Source organism: Adiantum capillus-veneris, chromosome 16 (genome assembly GCF_014529385.1).
Source record: "Adiantum capillus-veneris isolate H3 chromosome 16, ASM1452938v2, whole genome shotgun sequence".
NCBI lineage: Eukaryota > Viridiplantae > Streptophyta > Polypodiopsida > Polypodiales > Pteridaceae > Adiantum > Adiantum capillus-veneris.
In genome coordinates, this window is record NC_140946.1 from 97218386 (window position 1) to 97240958 (window position 22573).

The 22573-nt window shown below is 46.5% G+C and overlaps 1 protein-coding gene across 1 annotated transcript in view; it reads right to left on the reverse strand.

Moving 5' to 3' along the window:
- LOC147439513 (mitotic checkpoint protein PRCC-carboxy-term protein) overlaps positions 1-22279 on the reverse strand; it is a 35206-nt gene extending 12927 nt beyond the window's left edge. The window contains exon 1 of the mRNA XM_086485339.1: positions 20916-22279. Within this exon, the coding sequence (XP_086341465.1) occupies positions 20916-22163 (1248 nt within the window). The 5' untranslated portion in view covers positions 22164-22279. The remainder of the gene's footprint in view (positions 1-20915) is intronic.
- Positions 22280-22573: the final 294 nt, after the last annotated feature.

Here is a 22573-nt window from a genome sequence, read left to right on the forward strand (position 1 = left end):
TTGCATGTTAAACGCTTGCTTCTGTTTCTTTGGAGTCTTGTCATAATTTGCTATCCAATGTAAGAAAAGGATGATAGATATTACGGCTGATCATTCAAAGGTGTATAATGGGAGTTCAAGCTTTTCTTAAATTCCTTTTTACAACTGTGTTTTTGTAGCAATAAATCACAACCCGAACTTCTCTGGGAAGGGATGTACCAAAAATGGCGTCCTAGTCGCTCTAACATAGCCCCTATGCCCATTCCTTGTGTAGCCATTTGCATTGGGATAGTGACCTCTTGCATTGCCTATGTCAGGATGTTTCTTTTGTCGAGTCGAGTCCTCCCAGAATCTAGCCGCTAAGCTGTTGTAAGCTCACCCCTCCCCCCCCCCCCAACACACACACAAGGCATTAAAGTTGACGCAATCCGTTTAGTAGTGTAAAGTTTGGTCTAAAAACTTAAAAAAGATATCCATTTGTTTTCACCCTAAGGAAGGAGGTGTGGTGTGTGTGGCCGGACACGCCTTGGGTGGGAACCCTTGTAACTGTTGCTAAATGGACTATTTTCTTATTTTCTTCTTTTCTCAAGTAATTTCTTTTTATTGAAATTAGGATATTTAAAGATGTGCACTTGAACCGTAAGGTTAGGAACTGTAGATCTACTGGAATTATCAAAAGCCATCAGGAACGGAAAACTCTGATGCGTCATATGATGGGTGACATTAAGCATCGTGAAGGGGTTTTACCGTTAGTTCGGTGGGGGAGACCGGGAAACGAATATTCCTGATGCGTCACGTGATGGGGTGACGGGAGCATCAGAAAGGGAATATCTCATGAGTCTGGCAGGAAACTCGAACTGGAAAGAGGAATACGCGTAAAGATGCAAGCACAAGAATAAAGATGGGTTCTAAGAAGCTTTTCTTAAAAAGCGGAATATTTTAACGAGTTTTTCGGGAAGAGCAGACGCTTTCCCACGAGGAGTCTATGTTTGCATTGCATTCGTGCATGTGGTTGCATCCAGGGACACCTGTGTTGTGAAAGGCATTGTTTTTAACTTATAAGGTTTTATTGAGTTTTTGGACAGGTTCATACCAATTTTAAAATATGCCGGCTGCCCACTTAATAAGTGGGTAGCCACTTAGAAAATAAAGCAACAAAACTAGCCAGCGAATTCTCTCTCCCTATTTCGGGTAGAACAACGCAAGCAAAAAATATTTATTAAAAAAAAAAAAACGGCCGCGATCTCTATACGAGCAGCTATTCGTGCCGTGGCCAAGGAGCTATAAAAGCACCACATGCCCTCACTGAAAAAAGGTTACCAACGTCAGCAAGAGAGGACTCTACCGCCAGATAACGCAAGAGATCGCGAGACTACGAAGCACGGAAGTTGCTTTTCCCACGCAAGAGCGACAGGTATCTTTTGTGGATTCGCCATACGAATTGTTGTCGCGTGTGTATGTGTGTGTGTTTGCAGGTACTTCATCGCGAAGGAGAAGCGAGAAGGCTTCGGCCTACGCTTGGGAATTCCGGGAACAGAATTCGAAAATTGTCTGCGGAGTCTTGACTCCGAGTACAGACGGAAAAAGGATTGAGAGCTCGTCTCTCGGATTTCCCTTACGGGAAGGAACGACCATTGAGTCAGAGATTTAGAACGGAGGGGTTTTCTCCGGTTCTTGTGCTTGTAAAAAGATTCTCCCTAATAAAGGATTCTCTTTAAGGGGGGGGACCAGTCCATCTTCTGGTCCCAAATACTGTGTCCAACTTCTCCCTCAACTTTGTTTCATTGAAAGATTATTTATTTTCATCTTGTTGATTATTCGTGTGCACTCCCGTTTGCGACAGTGGTATCAGAGCTCGGATTCCTCTCTTTCTCTGCAAAGAAGGACGATTCCGAGAAGGAACGAGAAGAACCATGACAAGCCACGGAAGAACCGCTGAAGACGAACTTCAGCAAGTGCGAGCCCAACTTGTGGAATTGCAACAACTCATTTCGTTGCCGGCTGTCCAAAAGGCTCTGGACGGAATCAATAAGCCGCAAGGAACGGATGCCGATGGGCGTCAGGAAAATCCTGTTAATGGAAGCAACCAGCAGGTGGATGGTGCGGAAAAAGGTGCCGAAACGCACAAGGGATCTCCGGATCAGGACAAACGGCCTTCTAAGAGCAAGGGCCAGGAAAAAGAACTCTCTTTGCTTAATGAAAGCAAGGATGTCTCTATCTCTTCTCCATCATACTCTCCTGATTATACTACTATATCTACTTGTCATACAGTATCTAAATCTTCTCCCAAGAAGAAAACTCCTAATACTTCCCTACATGCTACTAAAGAGAAGCCCCAATTCAAGAGGGATAACCGCAGACGTCACCGCAAGATGCGGATTTCCAAATCCGGTGACAAGGATGTGAAGTTTGATAACTACACAGGACGGAGAGATATCTCCAAGGCACTATCTTTCATCAGGCAGTTTGAAGTTGCTTTTGCCAACGAAAACTTCACTGAAAAATCCAAGTTGCGTCATGTTGGGATGCATCTCAAGGAGACTGCAAGCAACTGGTGGCTAGCCAAAATTCTGGAAGGTACTCAAGCCAGAACCTGGACTCAATTCAAAGCTGAATTCTATGAACAATTTCTTCCACCTGATTTCGAGAAGGACATTCGAAAGGAATGGGACTGGCTCGCCCAGAAGGAACAAGAGAAAGTCACGGCGTATGTTGACAAGTTTTGGTCGGTTCTTCTAAAAGTTACGCCTTTTATGAAGATTTCCCACGAAGAAAAGATGCGAAAGTTTGAAGCAGGTCTTCAACCACCGCTTTGGAAGAGCATGAAGGTGTACCCACATGACACCCTTCAGCGGATGATGGAGTCGGCAATCATTGCCGAGGATTTACATTCCACTGGTACCCCCAGACGGATGGAACATAGCACATACCGTGCAAGGCAAAGAGCGGTCTATGATGACCATGGCAACCAAGGCAAAAAGCGTTCCCCAAAGGATCCGGATGAGCCTAAGAAGCCAGAGGGTACCGGAAAACGGCTTAAGTATCTCACACCGAACCAAGTACAAACCTTCAAAGAGCAAGGAAGGTGCTTCTACTGTGGGGAAAAACGACATATGAAGCCCGACTGTCCTGTTCGGCAGCAACGGCAGGAACAAGCATCTTCAAAGAAGGAACAATCAAAGAAGGAACCCGCTCCACCGAGCTTGAATCCATTCCTGATGTACAAGGGAATATAGAAACCGAGAAAGGGAAGCGTCAGCTCCTTAAAGGCTGGGGATCTGTGAATAACCAGCGGGTGTTGATCCTCTACGACCCTGGATCGACAGACAACTTCATCTCACTGGAAACTACAGAATGTTTGGGCCTTACACCGGCTCAGCTTGGAACTCCAATCACTTCCAGATCGGCATTTGAGGGGTTGACCACCAATGCAACTCCCGTGCAAGGACAACTCAATCTCCAGATTGGTGAATACAAGGACCGCGAATGCTTTTTGATGGCACCTATCGAGGGATGTGATATCATCTTGGGTATGCCATGGCATTACCAGGTCCCAAATTATGTAGAAAAGACCCTCGCTTTTGAGCATGAGGGCAAGAACATTAAAATTTTTGCTGATGCAAGGGATTGGCTATTCCCTATTGTAAGCCATATCTCCATTAAGAAGGAAATAAAGAAGTGCGTTTCTGCTTACTTGATTTTCGCACGTGAAAGAGATAAAACTAATGAGGGTTCGCTCTCTAGTTTGGAAATTAAACGTTTTCAATTTCTTGAAAAGTATAAAGATTGTTTCACGGATACTCTACCAGACAAGCTACCTCCGGAACGTCCGGAAGATCATCACATTGATCTTGTACCAGGTAGCTCTCTCCCAAACCTACCCCCTTATCGGGTTAGTCTTGCTCAGCAAGAGGAAATTTTGAAGCAAGTCAACGAGCTTCTGGAAAAAGGTCTAGTACGACCAAGTACTTCGCCTTACTGCTCTCCAGTTCTACAGGTGCCGAAGAAAGACGGCACGTTTCGAATGTGCATAGATTATCGATCTCTAAACAAGATCACTATCAAGAATCGCTTTCCGATACCCCGGATCGATGATATTCTCAATAAGCTGTAGAGAGCAAGCATCTTTAGTCGCATTGACTTAAAAAGCGGATATCATCAGATACGCATAGCCACTAAAGATGTCCATAAGACTGCCTTTCGCACAACTTTTGGACTTTATGACTTTTTGGTTATGCCGTTTGGCTTGACCAATGCTCCTGCCACATTCAATCGAATGATGGACCGAATTTTCAGCCCACACCGAGCTTTCACAGGACTGTTCTTTGATGACATACTCGTCTTTTCAAAGACCGAGGAGGAACATCGGAAGCACTTGGATATAGTGTTTCAGGAATTGCGAAAGCATGAGTTGCATGTAAATGCAAAGAAGAGTGAGTTCTTCCTCACTGAGATACACTATCTCGGCCATATAGACTCACACAACCAAGTGAAAATGGATCCCGCAAAGATCCAAGTCGTGCAAGATTGACCAACTCCCACTACGGTACATGATGTACGAAGTTTTCTAGGATTGTGTTCTTACTATCGGAGGTTTATCCGAGGCTTTGCTCAAGTAGCAGGACCACTTCATGACCTAACAAGGAAAAAGATCCCTTTTAGGTGGGGATCGAGACAACAAGGTGCCTTTGGTAGGCTAAAGTACCTATTAAGCCATGTACATATTTTGATAGTGCCAGACCTAAGGAAACCATTTGAGGTTCACTGCGATGCTTCAGGTGATTGCATCGGTGCAGTGCTTAACCAAGAAGCCCATGCAGTGGCTTATGAAAGTAGATGACTTAAGGATGCAGAATTGCATGCCTCGATCTACGAGAAGGAACTTATGGCTGTGATCCACGCCTTGTCTACCTGGAAGCATTATCTTTTAGGAGCGGATTTTGTGATCAAAACCGATCACCAGAGTTGGCGGTATTTTCTTGCGCAATGGAAATTATCTGAGGAGCAAATGAGATGGGCCAACTTTTTGTCCATGTTTCACTTCCAGATCCTCCATACGGCTGGGAGTAAGAATGTGGCTACAGACGCATTGTCTAGACGGCCTAGGGTGAACGCAGTTACTTCTGTGTATCACCAAGAATTGGAATCACTTCCAAAGTTGTATCCGAATGACCTAGACTTCTCCTCCATTTGGAATAAATTACAGAACGGAGAGGATGAATATCCCTATTCTATTCGGATGGTTACCTCTATCACCACCAAGCAATTTGCATGGCAGAATCATTGAGAAAGAAAATCATGGAAGAAGCACATGCTTCACCATATGCAGGTCATCGGGGAATTCTCCCTACGACCTTAGCATTGGAAAGATATTTCTTTTGGCCAAGCCTTAAAGCAGACATTGATCAATATGTCAAGGAATGCTTGGTTTGCCAAAAAGTAAAGTATGATCGGCATAAGACGCATGGGTTACTCCAACCTTTATCTGTGCCTGATCAACCCTAGGAGAGTATTGCCATGGATTTTATTATGGATCTCCCAAAGACTCAAACTGGAAATGATGCGATCTGGACTATCTCGGACAGATTTAGCAAGCAAGCTCACTTTATTCCAATTAAGAAAACAATCAAAGCAGACCATATGGCTAGAATTTTTCTAGCACAGATCTTTAAGCATCATGGGCTGCCAAAGTCTAGTGTGAGTGATCGAGATCCTCGTATGACAGGCAACTTTTGGCGTGCCTTGTTTGATAACCTTTGCACAAAGTTGAATTTTTCTTCTGCATATCATCCTCAAACGGATGGGCAGAGTGAGATCGCTAATTCCACAGTATTGGATATGTTGAAATCTTATGTGTCAGAAAGACAGTCTGATTGGGAGAAGTATTTGCCCCTTGTTGAGTACACGTATAACAATACCGTGCATTCGTCTACGAGGAAAGCACTTTTTGAGATTCTCTATGGTAAGCCTTTGCTTCCACCGGTCCTTGTCACCAAGGATAAGATTTTCGCAACAGATGAGTTTGTCCGGGATTTGGACACGGCCTACGGGCAAGTTAAGAGAGCAATTTTGCGCTCTCAGAAAAAACATAAGAAAACTGCGGACAAGCGCAGAAGGAATTTGGACCTAACAGTCGGTCAATTAGTCTTACTCAAGTTTGAGAAGGCAAGACTAAAGAAACAAGCGACTCATAAAGGGAAAGTGGTAAAACTTTCCAATCGCTATTATGGGCCATTTAAGATAATTGACCAAGTGAACAATGTGACGTTCCGATTAGACTTACCATCTACTTGGAAGATCCACAATGCTTTCCATGTTAGTTTACTCCGGCCATATGTGGGACCGCCTCCAAGTCAGCCTATTGCTAAGGAACCTCCTGAGGTTGAGGAAACGGAAGAAATACTCCAACCGGAACAAATCATTCATCATCAGGAGCGGCCACTTAAGTCCGGGAAGATTACACGGAAGTATTTGGTAAAGTTTAAGAATTATTCAACTCTAGATGCTCACTGGATGACCGAGCACGAATTAGCACCCTATCCCGCGATTCTCGAAGGATATGTACAAGCACTACAGTTGAGGACAACTGTTTAGAAGCCAGAGGTATGTTGCTAAATGGACTATTTTCTTCTTTTCTCAAGTAATTTCTTTTTATTGAAATTAGGATATATAAAGATGTGCACTTGAACCGTAAGGTTAGAAACTGTAGATCTACTCGAATTATCAAAAGTTATCAGGAACGGAAAACTCTGATGCGTCATATGATGGGTGACATTAAGCATCGCGAAGGGGTTTTACCGTTACTAGTTCGGTGGGAGAGACCGGGAAACGAATATTCATGATGCGTCACGTGATGGGTTGACGAGAGCATCGGAAAGGGAATATCTCGTGGGTCTGGCAGGAAACCCGAACTGAAAAGAGGAATACGCGTAAAGACGCAAGCACAAGAATAAAGATGGTTCTGAGAAGCTTTCCTTAAAAAGCGGAATATTTTAACGAGTTTTCCGGGAAGAGCAAACGCTTTCCCGCGAGAAATCTATGTTTGCATTGCATTCGTGCATATGGTTGCATCCAGGGACACCTAGGAGGTGTTGTGAAACGCATTGTTTTTAACTTATAAGGTTTTATTGAGTTTTTGGACAGGTTCATACCAATTTTAAATATGCCGGCTGCCCACTTAATAAGTGGGTAGCCACTTAGAAAATAAAGCAACAAAACCAGCCAGCGAATTCTCTCTCCCTATTTCGGGTAAAACAACGCAAGCAAAAAATATTATTTATAAAAAAAATATATATATATAAAAACGGCCGCGATCTCTATACGAGCAGCTATTCGTGCCGTGGCCAAGGAGCTATAAAAGCACCACATGCCCTCACTGAAAAAAGGTTACCAACGTCAGCAAGAGAGGACTCTACCGCCAGATAGCGCAAAAGATCGCGAGACTACAAAGCACGGAAGTTGCTTTTCCCGCGCAAGAGCGACAGGTATCTTTTGTGGATTTGCCATACGAATTGTTGTCGCGTGTTTGTGTGTATGTTTGCAGGTACTTCATCGCGAAGGAGAAGCGAAAAGGCTTCGGCCTACGCTTGGGAATTCTGGGAACGGAATTCGGAAATTGTCTGCGGAGTCTCAACTCCGAGTACAGACGAAAAAGGATTGAGAGCTCGTCTCTCGGATTTCCCTTACGGAAAGGAACGACCATTGAGTCAGAGATTTAGTACGGAGGGGTTTTCTCCGGTTCTTGTGCTTGTAAAAAGATTCTCCCTAATAAAGGATTCTCTTTAAGGGGGGAGACCAGCCCATCTTCTGGTCCCAAATATTGTGTCGAACTTCTCCCTCAACTTTGTTTAGTTGAAAGATTATTTATTTTCATCTTGTTGATTATTCGTGTGCGCTCCCGTTTGTGACAGTAACCATCTTGGCATGTTACCTGAAACCGGCCTGTTCAATCCAAAAAGGGCGGTAGACTTTACTTCAAACCTTGATTTAGCTTTCACCCAATATTAATCTTCTATTCTACCTGTGCTATAATGACACAAGAGAGGGGAATGGGATACAGATGCTAGAATGCACCTGTATGAGAAGACCGACACCAGATTGGCCCCTAACTTAGGCGCCCCTTTCGGTATTTCTTTATTGTTTAAAAGAGGGAATAAACGTTGTGGTTCTTTCCAAGCTGCCCCGCACAACCTTGGCTGAATTTTGACTGTTCCGGCCTAATTTCGGCAACATAACTGTACTAGAACCCTTCACAGTCAGTATTCCCACGCATTGACTGGCCTTCCCGACGCATACGGGCACTTTGCAAAACCTGGCGAGAATCTGCAGCACGCTGAATTCTCTGTTTTCAGCCCTGAAAATGCGCCAGATCGCCTGTACAACGGTCCCCTTGCGTCCCCGAACCTCCTGGGGGTATTAGGGTCCGTTTAGGGCCAAAACCCTAAACCTGCAAAAATACACATCAGGCTGTGATTTACTGTTTCGGGCTCCGTTTCGCGTGTCGGTCGCATTCGTAGCAAGTCCTCGAGCTCCCGCACCTGTAGGGCTACTTGCCCTTTGAATCGGACGAGATTTCGAGTGTGAAACCTCTCCGAATCACCTGTACCTGCGGGGGATTAGCCGCTAGCTAATCCAGTACCTGTGCAAGAGGCTCTTGCCTCGGCAATCGCGCATGAACCCACACAACTGTACATTGGTCAAATGAAGAGCCCACTAGTGGGGCATAACATACTGCCAAAGGGGAGAGAGAGGGCAATGCGTAGCGTGCAGGGCATCACGCCTGGCACCGCACTGTGCATAAGAGGGAAAGCAAGCACTCCATAGCTCTTAACCTATGAAAAAACTGAAAATCAGCCTCCTCTCTCATTTTAGGCGCCCCCTCCTCTGGCCAGAAGTAGCAGAAGGCTCACAGAGTGACACCTCGCCCAGTTTCCGATTTTGGCCAACTAGGCTAAAAATATCTCAACTGGTGCGTCAGTTGACTTGACAGCAGAGCAATAAAATGTTCCTCTTGTCATTCCGGAGCTAATGACGCAAACACATTTTCAAGTCCCAAAATAGCAGTTCCCTAAATTTTAGGAGATGCTGCCATTGTATCTTTCTAGGTCATCCGACCCCCTTTGTACACTGCAGCCACACCCAAAACTGAAATGTAGCCTCTGTAGCAAAGGATTCCACTTTGGCTAGTCAATGACCCCACTTTGGCTAACCATAGTCTTTGTCCAACCTTAGTGCTCTCTTGCCCTCATGCCTGGACTCCCTCTGGACAGTTCCACACTAGCTATGCAATGCAGGGCAGTTAGATTTCCCGAGGGGTGTTTCCAAAAAGTGAAAGTAAATAGATAATAAGAAAGAAATCAACAAAAAGGATAGATAGTACACACACTGGTGACATACCCCCCTCTTGAAATCTCAAACGTCCTCGTTTGCATCTATGTCATACATGCTTACAGTAAACACTGATGTATTCAACACCTATCGACACATGTACGACACATACATGCTCATTGTCAACCCTAGTGTATTCAACACCTTGTTGACACATGTATTGCCTGCGTGTGAACCCTGTCCCAATGACATAGTGGTAGCTGCGCACTCTGCCATTGCTTTGAGTCACTAACTTTCCAATGACAAAATGGTAGCTACACATTTTGCCAATGTCTTATAGTACACGTTGGATCCCGTAACACTTTCGAGCATACCCAAACCGACAGTTTAAGAATGCAGTTACAGATGTACTCTTTAATAGAAGCAATTACTGTATCCTTGACAAACTGACAAGAAATACTCACTTCTATAGCACTAACCAAACTTTTGGACATTCCATAAGAGCAATTGCCAAACTGACAATCTGTACAGCTCTAACATTCATGTAACATGTATTTCATTTGAGCTCACTTTAAATACCATGTACATCATTTGTTTCAGAAGCCATTGTCACACTGACAATCCATGTAGCTTTGAAACTCAAGGGGTCAAGGTAGGTTGCAAATCGAAGGCTTCCAAGTAAAGTGATAACACAGTTGGTGATTCTGCAAGTTCACCTTCTTCCATCCACTTAGCATCCATTGGTGGATAGTTTTTGAACTTTACCAAGTAACGCCTAGCAACCTTGCCTTTCACTTTCCTTTCTTTGTGTGCCAAAATCTGTTCGGGGACCAAGATCTCGTCAAGTTCCTCGACTTCCGGCTGATCTTCAGCTGCCATATCTTCTGGCACATCACCCACATAGGGTCTGAGAAGACTCACATGAAACGCATTGTGAATCTTCCAACTGTCAGGCAATTTCAGCCTATATGCAACATCACTGATTATGTCGCATACTTGAAAAGGCCCATAGTAACGCATGCTGAGCTTTGGAAACAGTCTTTCCTTGCCCTTCATCTTCTTTAACCTTGCCTTTTCAAAGCTTAAAAGCACCCAATCACCAAGTGAATATACCACTTCACGACGGTGACGATCAGCTGCTTTCTTTTGCTTTGCCTGAGTCTTTTCTAAGGTCACTTTGACCTTCTTGTACATTTCATCCATATCCTGAACATACTTATCTGCTTCAAATATCTTGTCCTTTGTATACAGTATGGGAAGAACTTTCTTGCCACCTTCAACTATCTCAAAAGGTGCCTTGCCAGTTGATGAATACACTGTATTATTGTATGCATACTCCACCAATGGCAAATACTGCTCCCACTTTCCTTTATGCTCTGACACATAGCACTTCACCAGATCTAGGACAGTAGAATTTGCCTCTTTTGACTGCCCATCTGTTTGAGGATGAAATGACGAAGAGAATTTGAGCGTGGTGCCCATATTCTCAAACAAGCCTCTCCAGAACAAACTTGTCATGCGTGGATCACGATCGCTAACAATCGACTGTGGCATGCCATGATACTTGAAAATATTGCTCATAAACAAGCGTGCCATCTGATCTGGCTTTATCTTCTTCCTGACAGGAATAAAATGAGCCTATTTGCTGAATCTGCAAATGATGGTCCAAATACCATCATTTCCTGTCTGCGTTCTCGGAAGATCAAAGATAAAATCCATAGCAATACTTTCCCATGGTTTATCTGGAATAGGTAGTGGTTGCAATAACCCTGGTGCCTTTTGCCTGTCAAACTTGACCTTCTGGCAAATTAGGCATTCTCGCACAAAGGCATCCACATCTCTTCTCAATGTAGGCCAGTAGAAGAATGTCTCAACCGCTTTAACTGTAGCATCGATACCACGATGCCCTGCATACGGTGGGACATGACTCTCTTCCATAACTTTGCGTCGCAATGGCTTTGTGACACACAATCTTCCATGCATCATCATGAACCCATCTTTGAGAAGATAGTGTTCATGACGTTGTCCATCCATTAGCTGCTCGAAGACCCTTGCAAAATCTTCATCATTTGCATATTGTTCTCTCATATCATCAAGTTCATGATGATAAGGAATTGACACAGCTGAAATTTGTGGCTTCATTGACAAGGCATCAGCCACAACGTTCTTCTTGCCTTCCACATGCACAATCTGAAAATGGAACATTGACAAGATATTTGCCCATCGCATATGCTTCTCAGATAACTTTGTCTATGTCAAGAAGTATCGCAAGGTCTGATGGTCCGTTTGGACAACAAAGTCTGAACCTAGCAGGTAGTGTTTCCAACTTAAGAGCGCTTGAATCACAGCCAGTAACTCTTTCTCATAGACCTGCATGGTCATCTCTGCCCTTGCAAAATTCTGCTCTCATAGGCTACTACCCTGCCATCTTGCATTAGCACTGCACCAATGCTACTACCGCAGGCATCACACTGGACCACAAATGACTTCCTAAGATCTGGCAACACAATGACTTGATCTGAAGTCATCTTTTCCTTTAAGAGATTAAAAGCTGAAATCTCTTTCTGTGTCCATCTAAAGGTGGCTGCCTTCTTTTGAAGGGCATGTAAAGGTGAAGCAATCTCAGCGAAATTTCGGATAAACCTTCTGTAATAGGAGCATAGTCCCAAAAAGCTTCGGACATCATGCACCGTCTTCAAATCTGGCCATGACTTGATCGCTTCAACTTTTGTAGGATCCATTATGACACCATCCTTTGAGACAATGTGTCCCAGAAAGTGGATCTCTTCCAGAAAAAATTCGCTTTTCTTTGCATTGATGGGCAACCTATGACTGCGTAGCTCTTTGAACACAATGGCCAAGTGATGCCTATGCTCCTCTTCATTCTTTGAGTAGACTATCATGTCATCAAAGAATGTACCAACAAACTGCTGGTGGATTAGATGGGCCCCAGTTTCAACGACAACGGGGCCGATTGCGTCAGGAGCTTCAGCGTTGCCTTGTGGGAGGAGAGATTGATCTCCTTATGCTTCAGGAGCACCATTTGTCTGAGAGCCGCATTCGGCGATGTGGTCAAATTTTGCGTGGACGTTATGATACCTTTTGGTCAACTGCTTTTGGACCTGGAGGCATCCAGGGTAGGGTATGTATGACTATTGCGGACTGATTGCAGCAGGCCATTGTGGGCAGAGCGATTATTGTGCCAGGCAGGGCTCAATGGATTACTTTGCAGGTTCAGGGTGGCCTTGTGGGCTTCCTGAACATCTATGCGCCCAATGTGGCGAGTGCTCGTGCAAAGTTTTGGTCACAAATTGTTGAGTCTTTGCCACAGGTTGACCATTGGTGTGTAGGAGGGGACTTCAACATGTTGGAGGACCCTTCTGACAGGATCGGAGGCAGCCATGCTACTGTGCATGGAGTCGAGTTAGCAGCTTGGGAGAGGTTGTGTATGACTCTGAGGGTCTCGGATACATGGTAGCATTCTGGCTTTGTGAGGCCTCTAGAGAGTCTTGCCTTCTCTAGATCGGACCGCAGAGTGGGAGGAGTGAATCTATCACGGATAGATCGCTTCTACACTAGTGACCACTTCAGTGACTTGGGGGGATCAGTGGGCATCCTGGCAGGGACATCCTTCTCAGACCATGCACCAGTGATCCTCACAGTGGCAGACAGGCAGAGGAGTGGGAGCAAGATGCTTCGCATCCCAGAGCGGGTCTTGTTGGACTCAGCACTTAGAGAGAGGGTAGAGGCTCTCTGGACAGAGGGCATGGACAACCAGGCTCTACCTGCAGACAGAGTGACCTTAGGCCTAGCTCAGCTTAGCCACTTTTTTCTCCAGGAGTCTCTGGCTCGACGGGCTGCAGCGAGAGAGGAGGAGCAGTGTTTCAGACAAGGCATTGCTTCACTTCAGAGGATGGAGGAGCAGCATCCAGACAGTCCCGACAGTCCCTGGTTGGAGGAGCAGTTACAGCAGGCTCGACAGGAGCTTGCTTGCACAGAGGAGAGGCGCCATGAGTTTGCCTTTCACCGAACCGACAGGCATCTCAGTGGACTCAGGTGGGTGACAGAGTGACAGGTGCCTTTTTTGAGGCAGTGGGACCTCGGCACTCGCATGCCAAGGTCAATCAGCTGAGGAGACCCGATGGGTCAGTTGTTTGTGAGCCTGAGGATATGCGTGCAGTTGCTACTGACTTTTACCGTGAGCTACTGTCAGCTGAGAGAGACAGGATGCATGCAGGGAGCAGGTTTGGGCGCAGATGCCTTGTCTTGTGACTGAGAAGATGCGCCAGAGGCTAGAGATACCTCTTCAGCTTGAGGAGCTGCACACGGCTCTTAGGGCCCTCCTGCGTGGTAGCTGTCCAGGTGAGGATAGGCTGACTCCCAGCTTTTTCTTGGAGTACTGGGACCTGCTTGGCCCAGATCTGTGTAGTGCCTTTCAGTACATTCTACACACAGGAGTGATGCCGGATAGCATGAGTGAGGGCCTGATTTACCTCATCCCAAAGGAGGGTGGCTCCTTGGATGAGATTCGACAGTGGCGCCCCATCACCATCCTCAACTCAGCCTACAAAATTCTTGCCAAGGCTCTGAGTTTGAGGATTCAGCCACTTTTGGAGAGCCTTATACATGGGACTCAGACAGGTTTTGTCAAGGAACGCAGTATCCTTGACAACATCTTCACTTTCTGGGAGGCTTCTTCCCTGGCATGTCTCCGTGGGGAGGACCTTGTGATTCTTCTTCTCGATTTTGACAAGGCATACGACAGAGTTGACTGGGACTTTCTAGAGGGCACGCTTCGCAGGATGGGCTTCTCAGATGCTTGGATTAGAGGAGTGTCAGCTTTGTACAGACAGGCTCACAGTCAGGTGCTTTTGGCAGGAGGTAGAGGTGAGTGCTTCATGCTCACACGATCGGTCAGACAGGGTTGTCCTCTTGCCCCCTTTCTCTTTCTGTTCTATGCGGAGGCGATGAGCAGATTTTTGGTGTCACAGCGGGTTGGTTTGAGGGGAGATGAGCTTCTGGACGCTGAGTTTGCCGACGACTCAGCCTTGTACTTAGAGGGCCAGGAGGCCAATTTACACAGATGTGGGCAGGCTTTGGAGACCTTTTGCTATGCATCGGGCGCACTAATCAACTAGAGAAAGACAGTGGCTTTCTCGGTTGGCACTGCTCCTGTGCCAGATTGGATGCCGGGAGAGGGTTTCAGGTGGATTCCTCTAGGGACTGCAGTTCGGTACTTGGGTTGTCAGGTTGGTTTGGATTTGTCCCCCGAGCACCAGATTGCTCCTCTTCTCCTGTCCATCAGGAGAAAGCTGTTACATTGGAGCTCAGCACGACTTTCGCTGGCTGGTAGAGTAGTAGTTGTCAACCAGGTGTTGTTGGCGACTATGTGGTACATCACTTCTTGCTGGATCTTCTCGAGTTCTTGTATCAGCCAGGTAGAGAGGCTGATCAGGAACTTCCTTTGGTCAGGTCGCGACACTCAGATTGCCCGACCCAAGGTGGCTTGGTCGGTCATCACACTTCCTTGTTCTCAGAGAGGGCTTGGGATCATTGATCCAGCACAGCAGAGCAAAGCCCTTCTTGGGAAGTTCGTCGTCAGAGGACTTCTTCCAGGCGAGGAGCCCTGGAAGGAGTTCTTGCTGCAGAGGCTTTGTGCCACGGTGCCTCAGTCAGGAGGCCCTTGGCAACCTTCGACCAGATGAATCTTTACAGAGTTGCGCCGAGTTGGTTTGAGCAGGAGACTGGAGGACCGATTCGCTGTGAGTTTGCTTCGTTCTTGGGAGCTCTTACGGCGTGGCCTAGAGCAGAGACAACCGACGTGCACGGAGGAGCGCCTACGGCAGCCCCTCGTCTGGAACCCCATGGTTAGCACTCAGAGAGGCCACTTGGTTGGGAGTAGGCCTCATGTTTCTTGGGGTCCCATGGCAGCAGGTCCAGCGCGCTCTCTAGGTGACTGGCTAGAGTTCACAGGTTTGTCAGAGGAGGTGCAGGCTGTCCAGCTACAGGGCATGAGAGGGGTTCAGAGCATGTGTCAGGACATCTCAGAGTCAGTTTTAGCTGAGTGGCTCACGCCTCTCGGGCCAGTAGCACCCCGGTGGATGGGAGCCTTCACACGACTGGAGGTTCTCATTTCAGTCAGGGCTTGCTCAGAGACTGTCCCAGCCCTGTTCTTCGAGCCTCAGGGTGGGGGACGATTACAGCGAGTTGCAGTAGAGGCCCCGCAGGTAGCAGTGTGCTGTTTCCAGAGGATCCGAGTTGTGGGCATCTATGGGAGGACTTGCGTCATAGACCCTGACCCAGCAGCTCTTGAGACAGGACACTGGAGGCTATGGGCTTGGGAGTGTTGTCCATTGGCACGAGTACAGTGGGATCCTGGTGAGTGGCTATGGAGGGACCCCTTCTCTTCTGAAGACCGCCCAGGAGTCCCTTTCTTTCAGTACACTGTTCGGCTTGGACGTCATATACTTGCAGCACAGAGAGAGGCCCGCCCCGCTGCAGCACGTCATTGGCAGGAGGAGGGCCTCACAGTCGAGTTCTTGGCAGCTTTTTGGCAGAGGCTGTGGGACTCCAGACAGCAGAGGCACGTCACTTTGTTCCAGTGGTTGGTTGCACACAAAGCCACAGCAGTAGGGAGTTGGCTTGTGCATAGTGGTCTCTCGGCCGCATGTACAACCTGTGGCCAGTTGGTGGAGAGTCAGCGTCACTGTCTTTGGGACTGTCCCTCGGCCCGACAGGTGTGGCTACGAGTTCTTCGGCTGATACCTGCCCTCTCCACGGCTCGACAGTACACTTGGGGGGCAGCGGCTTGGTCCACCCTCACGGGCCCGGCACTTCAGCTTGAGCTATCTTCCACCAGCAGGATGATAGTGATAAGGGGAGGCGACCTACACTCCAACCTGTTACAGATCTTACTCCACAGGAGTGGTGCAGTGAGAGAGAGGAGTGTTAGGAGCTCATCAGCGGCCTAGCTCTCTGGTTCATTTGGCGGGCCCGCTGTTTCCGCATCTTTGAGGCTCGCCCTGTGCCACCAGCAGAGACTGTTCGTGACTTTTAGCTAGAGCTGATCCATACTCTCACAGGACAACTTGAGGGACTACAGGGCAGCTCCGACCGCATGCGGGAGTGCCGCGAGGCTTTCCTTCGACTCTGGCGCCCTGGGCCTTTCTACACCATGGTCCAGGGGGTGCTCAGATGGCACTACTGTCCACCTGTGTGGCTCTTCCCTCCTCCCATCTCTTGATTTAGCCCCATTGTATATATGCTGTTTTTTCATTGGGAGAGTCTCCCAACCATGCTTGTTGTAGCCCTCTCTTGCAGAGGTGGATGTAGCCCTATGGGCAGTTTTCATTAACTAATAGAAGGATCTTTTTCTCGGAAAAAAAACAAACAAACAAACTGCTGGTGTGGACGGAAAATTCTGTCCATCATCCTATTGAACGTAGCAGGAGCATTTGTGAGACCAAAAGGCATCACTAAAAATTCATAAAGGCCAAACGTTGTTCTAAAAGCAGTCTTGTGCACATCCTCTGATCTAATGCGGATCTGATGGTACCCACTCTTTAGATCTATCCTGCTAAACATAGCTGCTCCTAATTTGTCCATAATATCATCAATTCTAGGTATAAGGAACCTATTCTTGATGGTATTCTTGTTCAGTGCACGGTAGTCGATGCACATACGCCATGAGCCATCCTTTTTCTGCACCAACAACACTGGAGAACAGAATGGAGATGAACTGGGCTGAATCAGCCCCTTTTCTAACAGCTCCTGTACTTGGCCCATTATCTCTTTCTGCTGAGCCGCACTAACCCTGTACGGAGGCTTATTTGGTGGGCTACTGCCTGGCACCAAATCTATCGCATGGTCCTCGGGTCTCTCTGACGGTAATTGAGACGGTAATGAATCAGAAAAACAGTCACTATACTGTTGTAAAAACATTGACCTTTCTTTATCTAGCACAGAGAAATTTGATTCATCACAATCTGACACTTCACGTGCAAAAACCAAGTACGCAGAAAGATGCTTTTTCATTACAAAAGTAATAGCAGAAGCTGATACAGTGGGAATAGACTCCCCTTTAAGCTTTACATCCAGAATGTGAGTCTTTCCCCTGCTCTGTACAGTGATCTTTTTGTTGTAGGCATCCATGATTCCCTGTACACGAAACAACCAAGGAATACCTAGCAACACATCACATCCGTCCAGTGGCATGATGTAAAATTCTTCAGCATCTACACAGATAAATTTATCTAGCACAGATAAATTTGATTCATCACAATATGACACAGTACGCAGAAAGATGCTTTTTCATTACAAAAGTAATAGCAGAAGCTGATACAGTGGGAATAGACTCCCCTTTAAGCTTTACATCCAGAATGTGAGTCTTTCCCCTGCTCTGTACAGTGATCTTTTTGTTGTAGGCATCCATGATTCCCTGTACACGAAACAACCAAGGAATACCTAGCAACACATCACATCCGTCCAGTGGCATGATGTAAAATTCTTTAGCATCTACATAGGACTGGATATGTAGACGCAACTTTCCGATGATGGGTGTCACAGCCTCTGTATGGCCAGGACATGCCAAACCTGCCTCTGCTGTATACCCCATCTCTTCAAGCCTGATTCCCAACTTTGAAGCCAATTCTGGGGAAATGAAGTTGGCTTTGGCACCTGGATCAAAGAAGATAAGCACTGTTTGATCCTTGACCTTTCCCCATGCTCTGCAAAGCTCAGTTGCATCTGAATTTGGCTTGTCGCCCACCATATCTGGCACTAGACCAGCCATGGGCTTCTTTCCTTTCTTGTCCTCCTTGTCTTCAGAATCAACTGGCCTTTTCTTTGTCGGACAATTGTAAGCAATGTGGCCAGGCTGCTCACATATAAAGCATTTGTTCTCTGTCCTCAGGACCTTCTTTTGCTCTTCTGACTTGCGAGGAAATCGTCTTTTCCATTTCTTTGCTGGTCCCTTTTCTGATTTAGCCGTAGCTTTATCTTTCCCTGCGTTGGCCGACTCCCGAGTCCCTTTAGGAGCCTCATTGGGAACGTGCTTCTTGGCTGAATTTTTCTTGCCTGGTCCTGCCTTGACGCCAGTGTTAAATTCACAATCTTCTCCCTTGAGCAAACCATTGCCAGTGTTTGCTACCTCGATGAGCTGCGTCAAAGTAGTGACTTTTGTCTTCGTACAGTACTTTCTCAATCCTTTAGGTAGGCCACAACAGTATTTTTCAATCTATTCTGTCAATGGCACAAACCTATAGGAAGTTACTGGAAGTAGAGCTTTCCAAAACTTCCGATTGTAATCATCCAGATTCTTGCAAGTGGCAGCATTAAGCTGGTGCCATTCTGTCATGACATCTGCTTCAAAATCATCAGATAACCATGCTGCTGCAAAAATCTGCTTGAAGTAAATCCATGTGGACGGAGCTTGCCCTTAAAGCAATAAAGTTGTCCAGCATTGTCCCGCATTCCTTGTCAAGAAAGTGGCTACCTTGCGGACCTTTGAAGCCTCTGTAAAGTTTCCCCCTGCATAGGCCTTGTCAAACTGCTGGAGGAATGAGAGAGCCTTCTTCCTGTCATCAAACCTTGTAAAGGTCGTGAATGTCACACCTTTGCCACCTTCTTTGTATGGAGTTGGCCTCTCCAGCGGCGTTAAGTTGTCATATGGAAGTGACTGAAACATGGGAACACTGTTAGGGTTCATTTGTGTTCCTTGACCGCAATTAAGTTGACCTGGAAATGCCATATTTGGCTGCTGATTTGTAATTCCAGCCATACCAAAATTGGCATGTGGCATCCCAAATTGGCCCTGAGTGCTTTGAAACCCTGGTAGCATGCCCGTGACACCATACATGGGGTTAGGCATCATCGTTTGAGCACCCCCGAACACTGTTCCTGGCGTATAAAACTGATTTCCAGGTGCATGACCAGCCATGCTCTGGAATACCGATCTACCTCCAAAATAGCCAGGGTGTACTGAAGGTGATGGGAAGACCTGTTGCATAGCCTGTAGGTTGCTTCCCTGCCCATTAGAACCAGCTATAGGCTGTTGAAAGGTGGCGGGCTGAACTGGTACAGCTTGAAAGACCGACATCTCAGCCACCTGTTCTTGCACCTTAGGCACAGGTTGTGGAGACTGCATGTTCAACGTCAAGTGTACAAGTGTTTCCATTGACTGTGCAATATGAATCACCTGTGCTCGAGCCTTAACAGGCTTTTGAATATGATCCAGTGACCCAACTTGCTGAGACGGAATAGAAGGTTGCAGAAAAGCTAAAAACCTCGGGTTCTGCATTACTTGTGTGAACATAGCCACAGCAGTAGCCAACTGGGTCCTAAATATATCATCATCCGTCTGTGGTGGTCTTGAGGACTCACCCACTTCATGTGTCTGTTGACCTTGTGAGGAGGAAACCTCTTCAGTCACATCATCTGGTCTGTCAGCCATAATTGCAATTCCTTGTGTCTGGTCTATGATCCCCTGTGTCTTCAAGCCCGACCTGACCAAGGCTCACTTCTATGGGAAAAAGTGATTTAATCCCGTCGATGGAACCATGAAACCGGCCTGTTCAATCCAAAAAGGACGGTAGACTTTACTTCAAACCTTGATTTAGCTCTCACCCAATATTAGTCGTCTATTCTACCTGTGCTATAATGACACAAGAGAGGGGAATGGGATACAGATGCTAGAATGCACCTGTATGAGAAGACCGACACCAGATTGGCCCCTAACTTAGGCACCCCTTTCGGTATTTCTTTATTGTTTAAAAGAGGGAATAAACGTTGTGGTTCTTTCCAAGCTGCCCCGCACAACCTTGGCTGAATTTTGACTGTTCTGGTCTGATTTCGGCAACATAACTATACTAGAACCCTTCACAGTCAGTATTCCCACGCATTGACTGACCTTCCCGACGCATACGGGCACTTTGCAAAACCCGGCGAGAATCTGCAGCACGCTGAATTCTCTGTTTTCACTGCTCGCCCAGTTTTCGATTTTGGCCAACTAGGCTAAAAATATCTCAATTGGTGCGTCAGTTGACTTGACAGCAGAGCAATAAAATGTTTCTCTTGTCATTCCGGAGCTAATGATGCAAACACATTTTCAGGTCCCAAAATAGCAGTTCCCTAAATTTTAGGAGATGCTGCCATTGTATCTTTCTAGGTCATCCGACCCCCTTTGTACACTGCAGCCACACCCAAAATTGAAATGTAGCCTCTGTAGCAAAGGATTCCACTTTGGCTAGTCAATGACTCCACTTTGGCTAACCATAGTCTTTGTCCAACCTTAGTGCTCTCTTGCCCTCAGGCGTGGACTCCCTCTGGACAGTTCCACACTAGCTATGCAATGCAGGGCAGTTAGATTTCCCGAGGGGTGTTTCCAAAAAGTGAAAGTAAATAGATAATAAGAAAGAAATCAACAAAAAGGATAGATAGTAGTCACACGCTGGTGACATTACCCTTCTATGGTTAATATAAGAATAAGGAGAGAAGCAAAGTCATCTTTGTTTGATCTTGTGCACACCACATTACATATGTATATGTATGTGTGTATGTATATATATAAACAAACATGAAGATGGCAAATTTGCACAAACATGAGAACTTACCTTATAAGCAGGTCCAAATGCAATCCCTGTGGTCCTTAGCTGATCCTCTCTTACTTTTGTTGCAGTAAGGTCTGCCTGTTTAACTTCAATAACATTGACAGGGGCTTTTTTACCACCCTTCCTCTTTTCTCTCATCAACATCTCAGCTAAAGCATCTTGAGCACTCATCTCATGTGCAGCCACTTCCTGAGAATAAGCATCAGGTGCATAATAGTAGTTCTCGGAATAATGGGCTTCAGCACCTTCCTGTGCAGCTGTGGACAGATAAGGAGCAGACATTCCATTTAATTCGGGTGCTTCTGGAAAATTAGCGTCCACGTTGTGGCCCTGCCAAGATCCGAAAGTACTCGTGTGGCCACTATAATCTACATGATTAGACCATGATTCAGAAGCATGCTGATGTGACATTGTCAAAGATTCATAGGCCTCAGTTCCTGACGGTAAAAAACTGCCCACCTCTCCTGCATCCAATGTGCCATTTTGATGACCTGATGCATACCCACTGCCAAGTGTTGACTCTACCGCGGGAAGAGAAGTTGCAGGAGTCCCCAAATCTAATGTGGCCTGATGCCCTGAAGCAATTCCGCTTCCAAGTGCTGATCCAAGATTTTTGGGCTTCGGTAAAATAGCAGCAAGTCCAGTGAGTTTGGTACCCTCTGTCGCATGCCTTTTCACGGGTGGCAATACATCATCATCATCGTCAGGCTCTTGCAACAGCGCCATGTTAATGGTAGGTCGAATCTCCACCACACGCTTTGAAGCAGGACCAGACGGTCCCTGGGATGTAAGAGGGGCAACCGAGGATCCAACATTATTTGGTGATGGGAGAACCCTAAACAGAGAAACCCTTGTACTAGGAGCTCCGTTCACGCCATCTGAGAAGGATGGAGTGGCGACACTGCGTGCATTGGAACCCTGCTTCGATAATTCTGAAAACCGGTCTGCTGCAATCATCGAGTCATCTTCGGTCCCTTTGTGCCGAAAACCATCTCTCCTTCCAGCAATTATTGTTACATCTGAAGCCTTCTTTTTGTCCCTGTATTCTGTATCCGTTGAATGAGACTTCCATTTGTCTTCGCTTGCCAATTTAGGGCGAGGTAGAGAAGAGAACAAAGAGCTTCTTCGAGTAGCAACATCGGTAGAACGATCATCTTGAACTTTGGGAGGAGGGAGGAGAGGCGCCCTCGTATGTTGCTGCTGGGGGTCCTCTTCATCGTCGGAGCCGTAGTTCGCTAGCAGCGACTCCATCACACGCCTGCTGCGTAGTTGCGTACGTATTTGTTGAGAGTGGACGCTGATTTTGATTACCTGCTTGAGGTCGGAGCTTCTGCCTCTTTTTCTTTTTTCTTTTTTGGCCTGCAGAAGGCCAAGTAATTTTGAACACATTTGTTTGAGTGGAATCTAAAAGCAACAGCGCTTCTTTTTGGTTTTGGGTGTTGTTTGGGGGGGGGGTAGGCGGGCCAAGTGGTGTGAGAGCATGAATGGACGTGCAAGAGGAGGTGGCATCACGCAAGACAGGAGCAAGTGTATCGAGTGTGACTTTCATCACCACAATTTTGGAGCATCAAGAATCACTCATCAGCCCCATGAATACTACATCTCATGTAACTTTGTTCCCATAGGTCATTTTTTACCCCACTCTTTATGCATATTGTCAG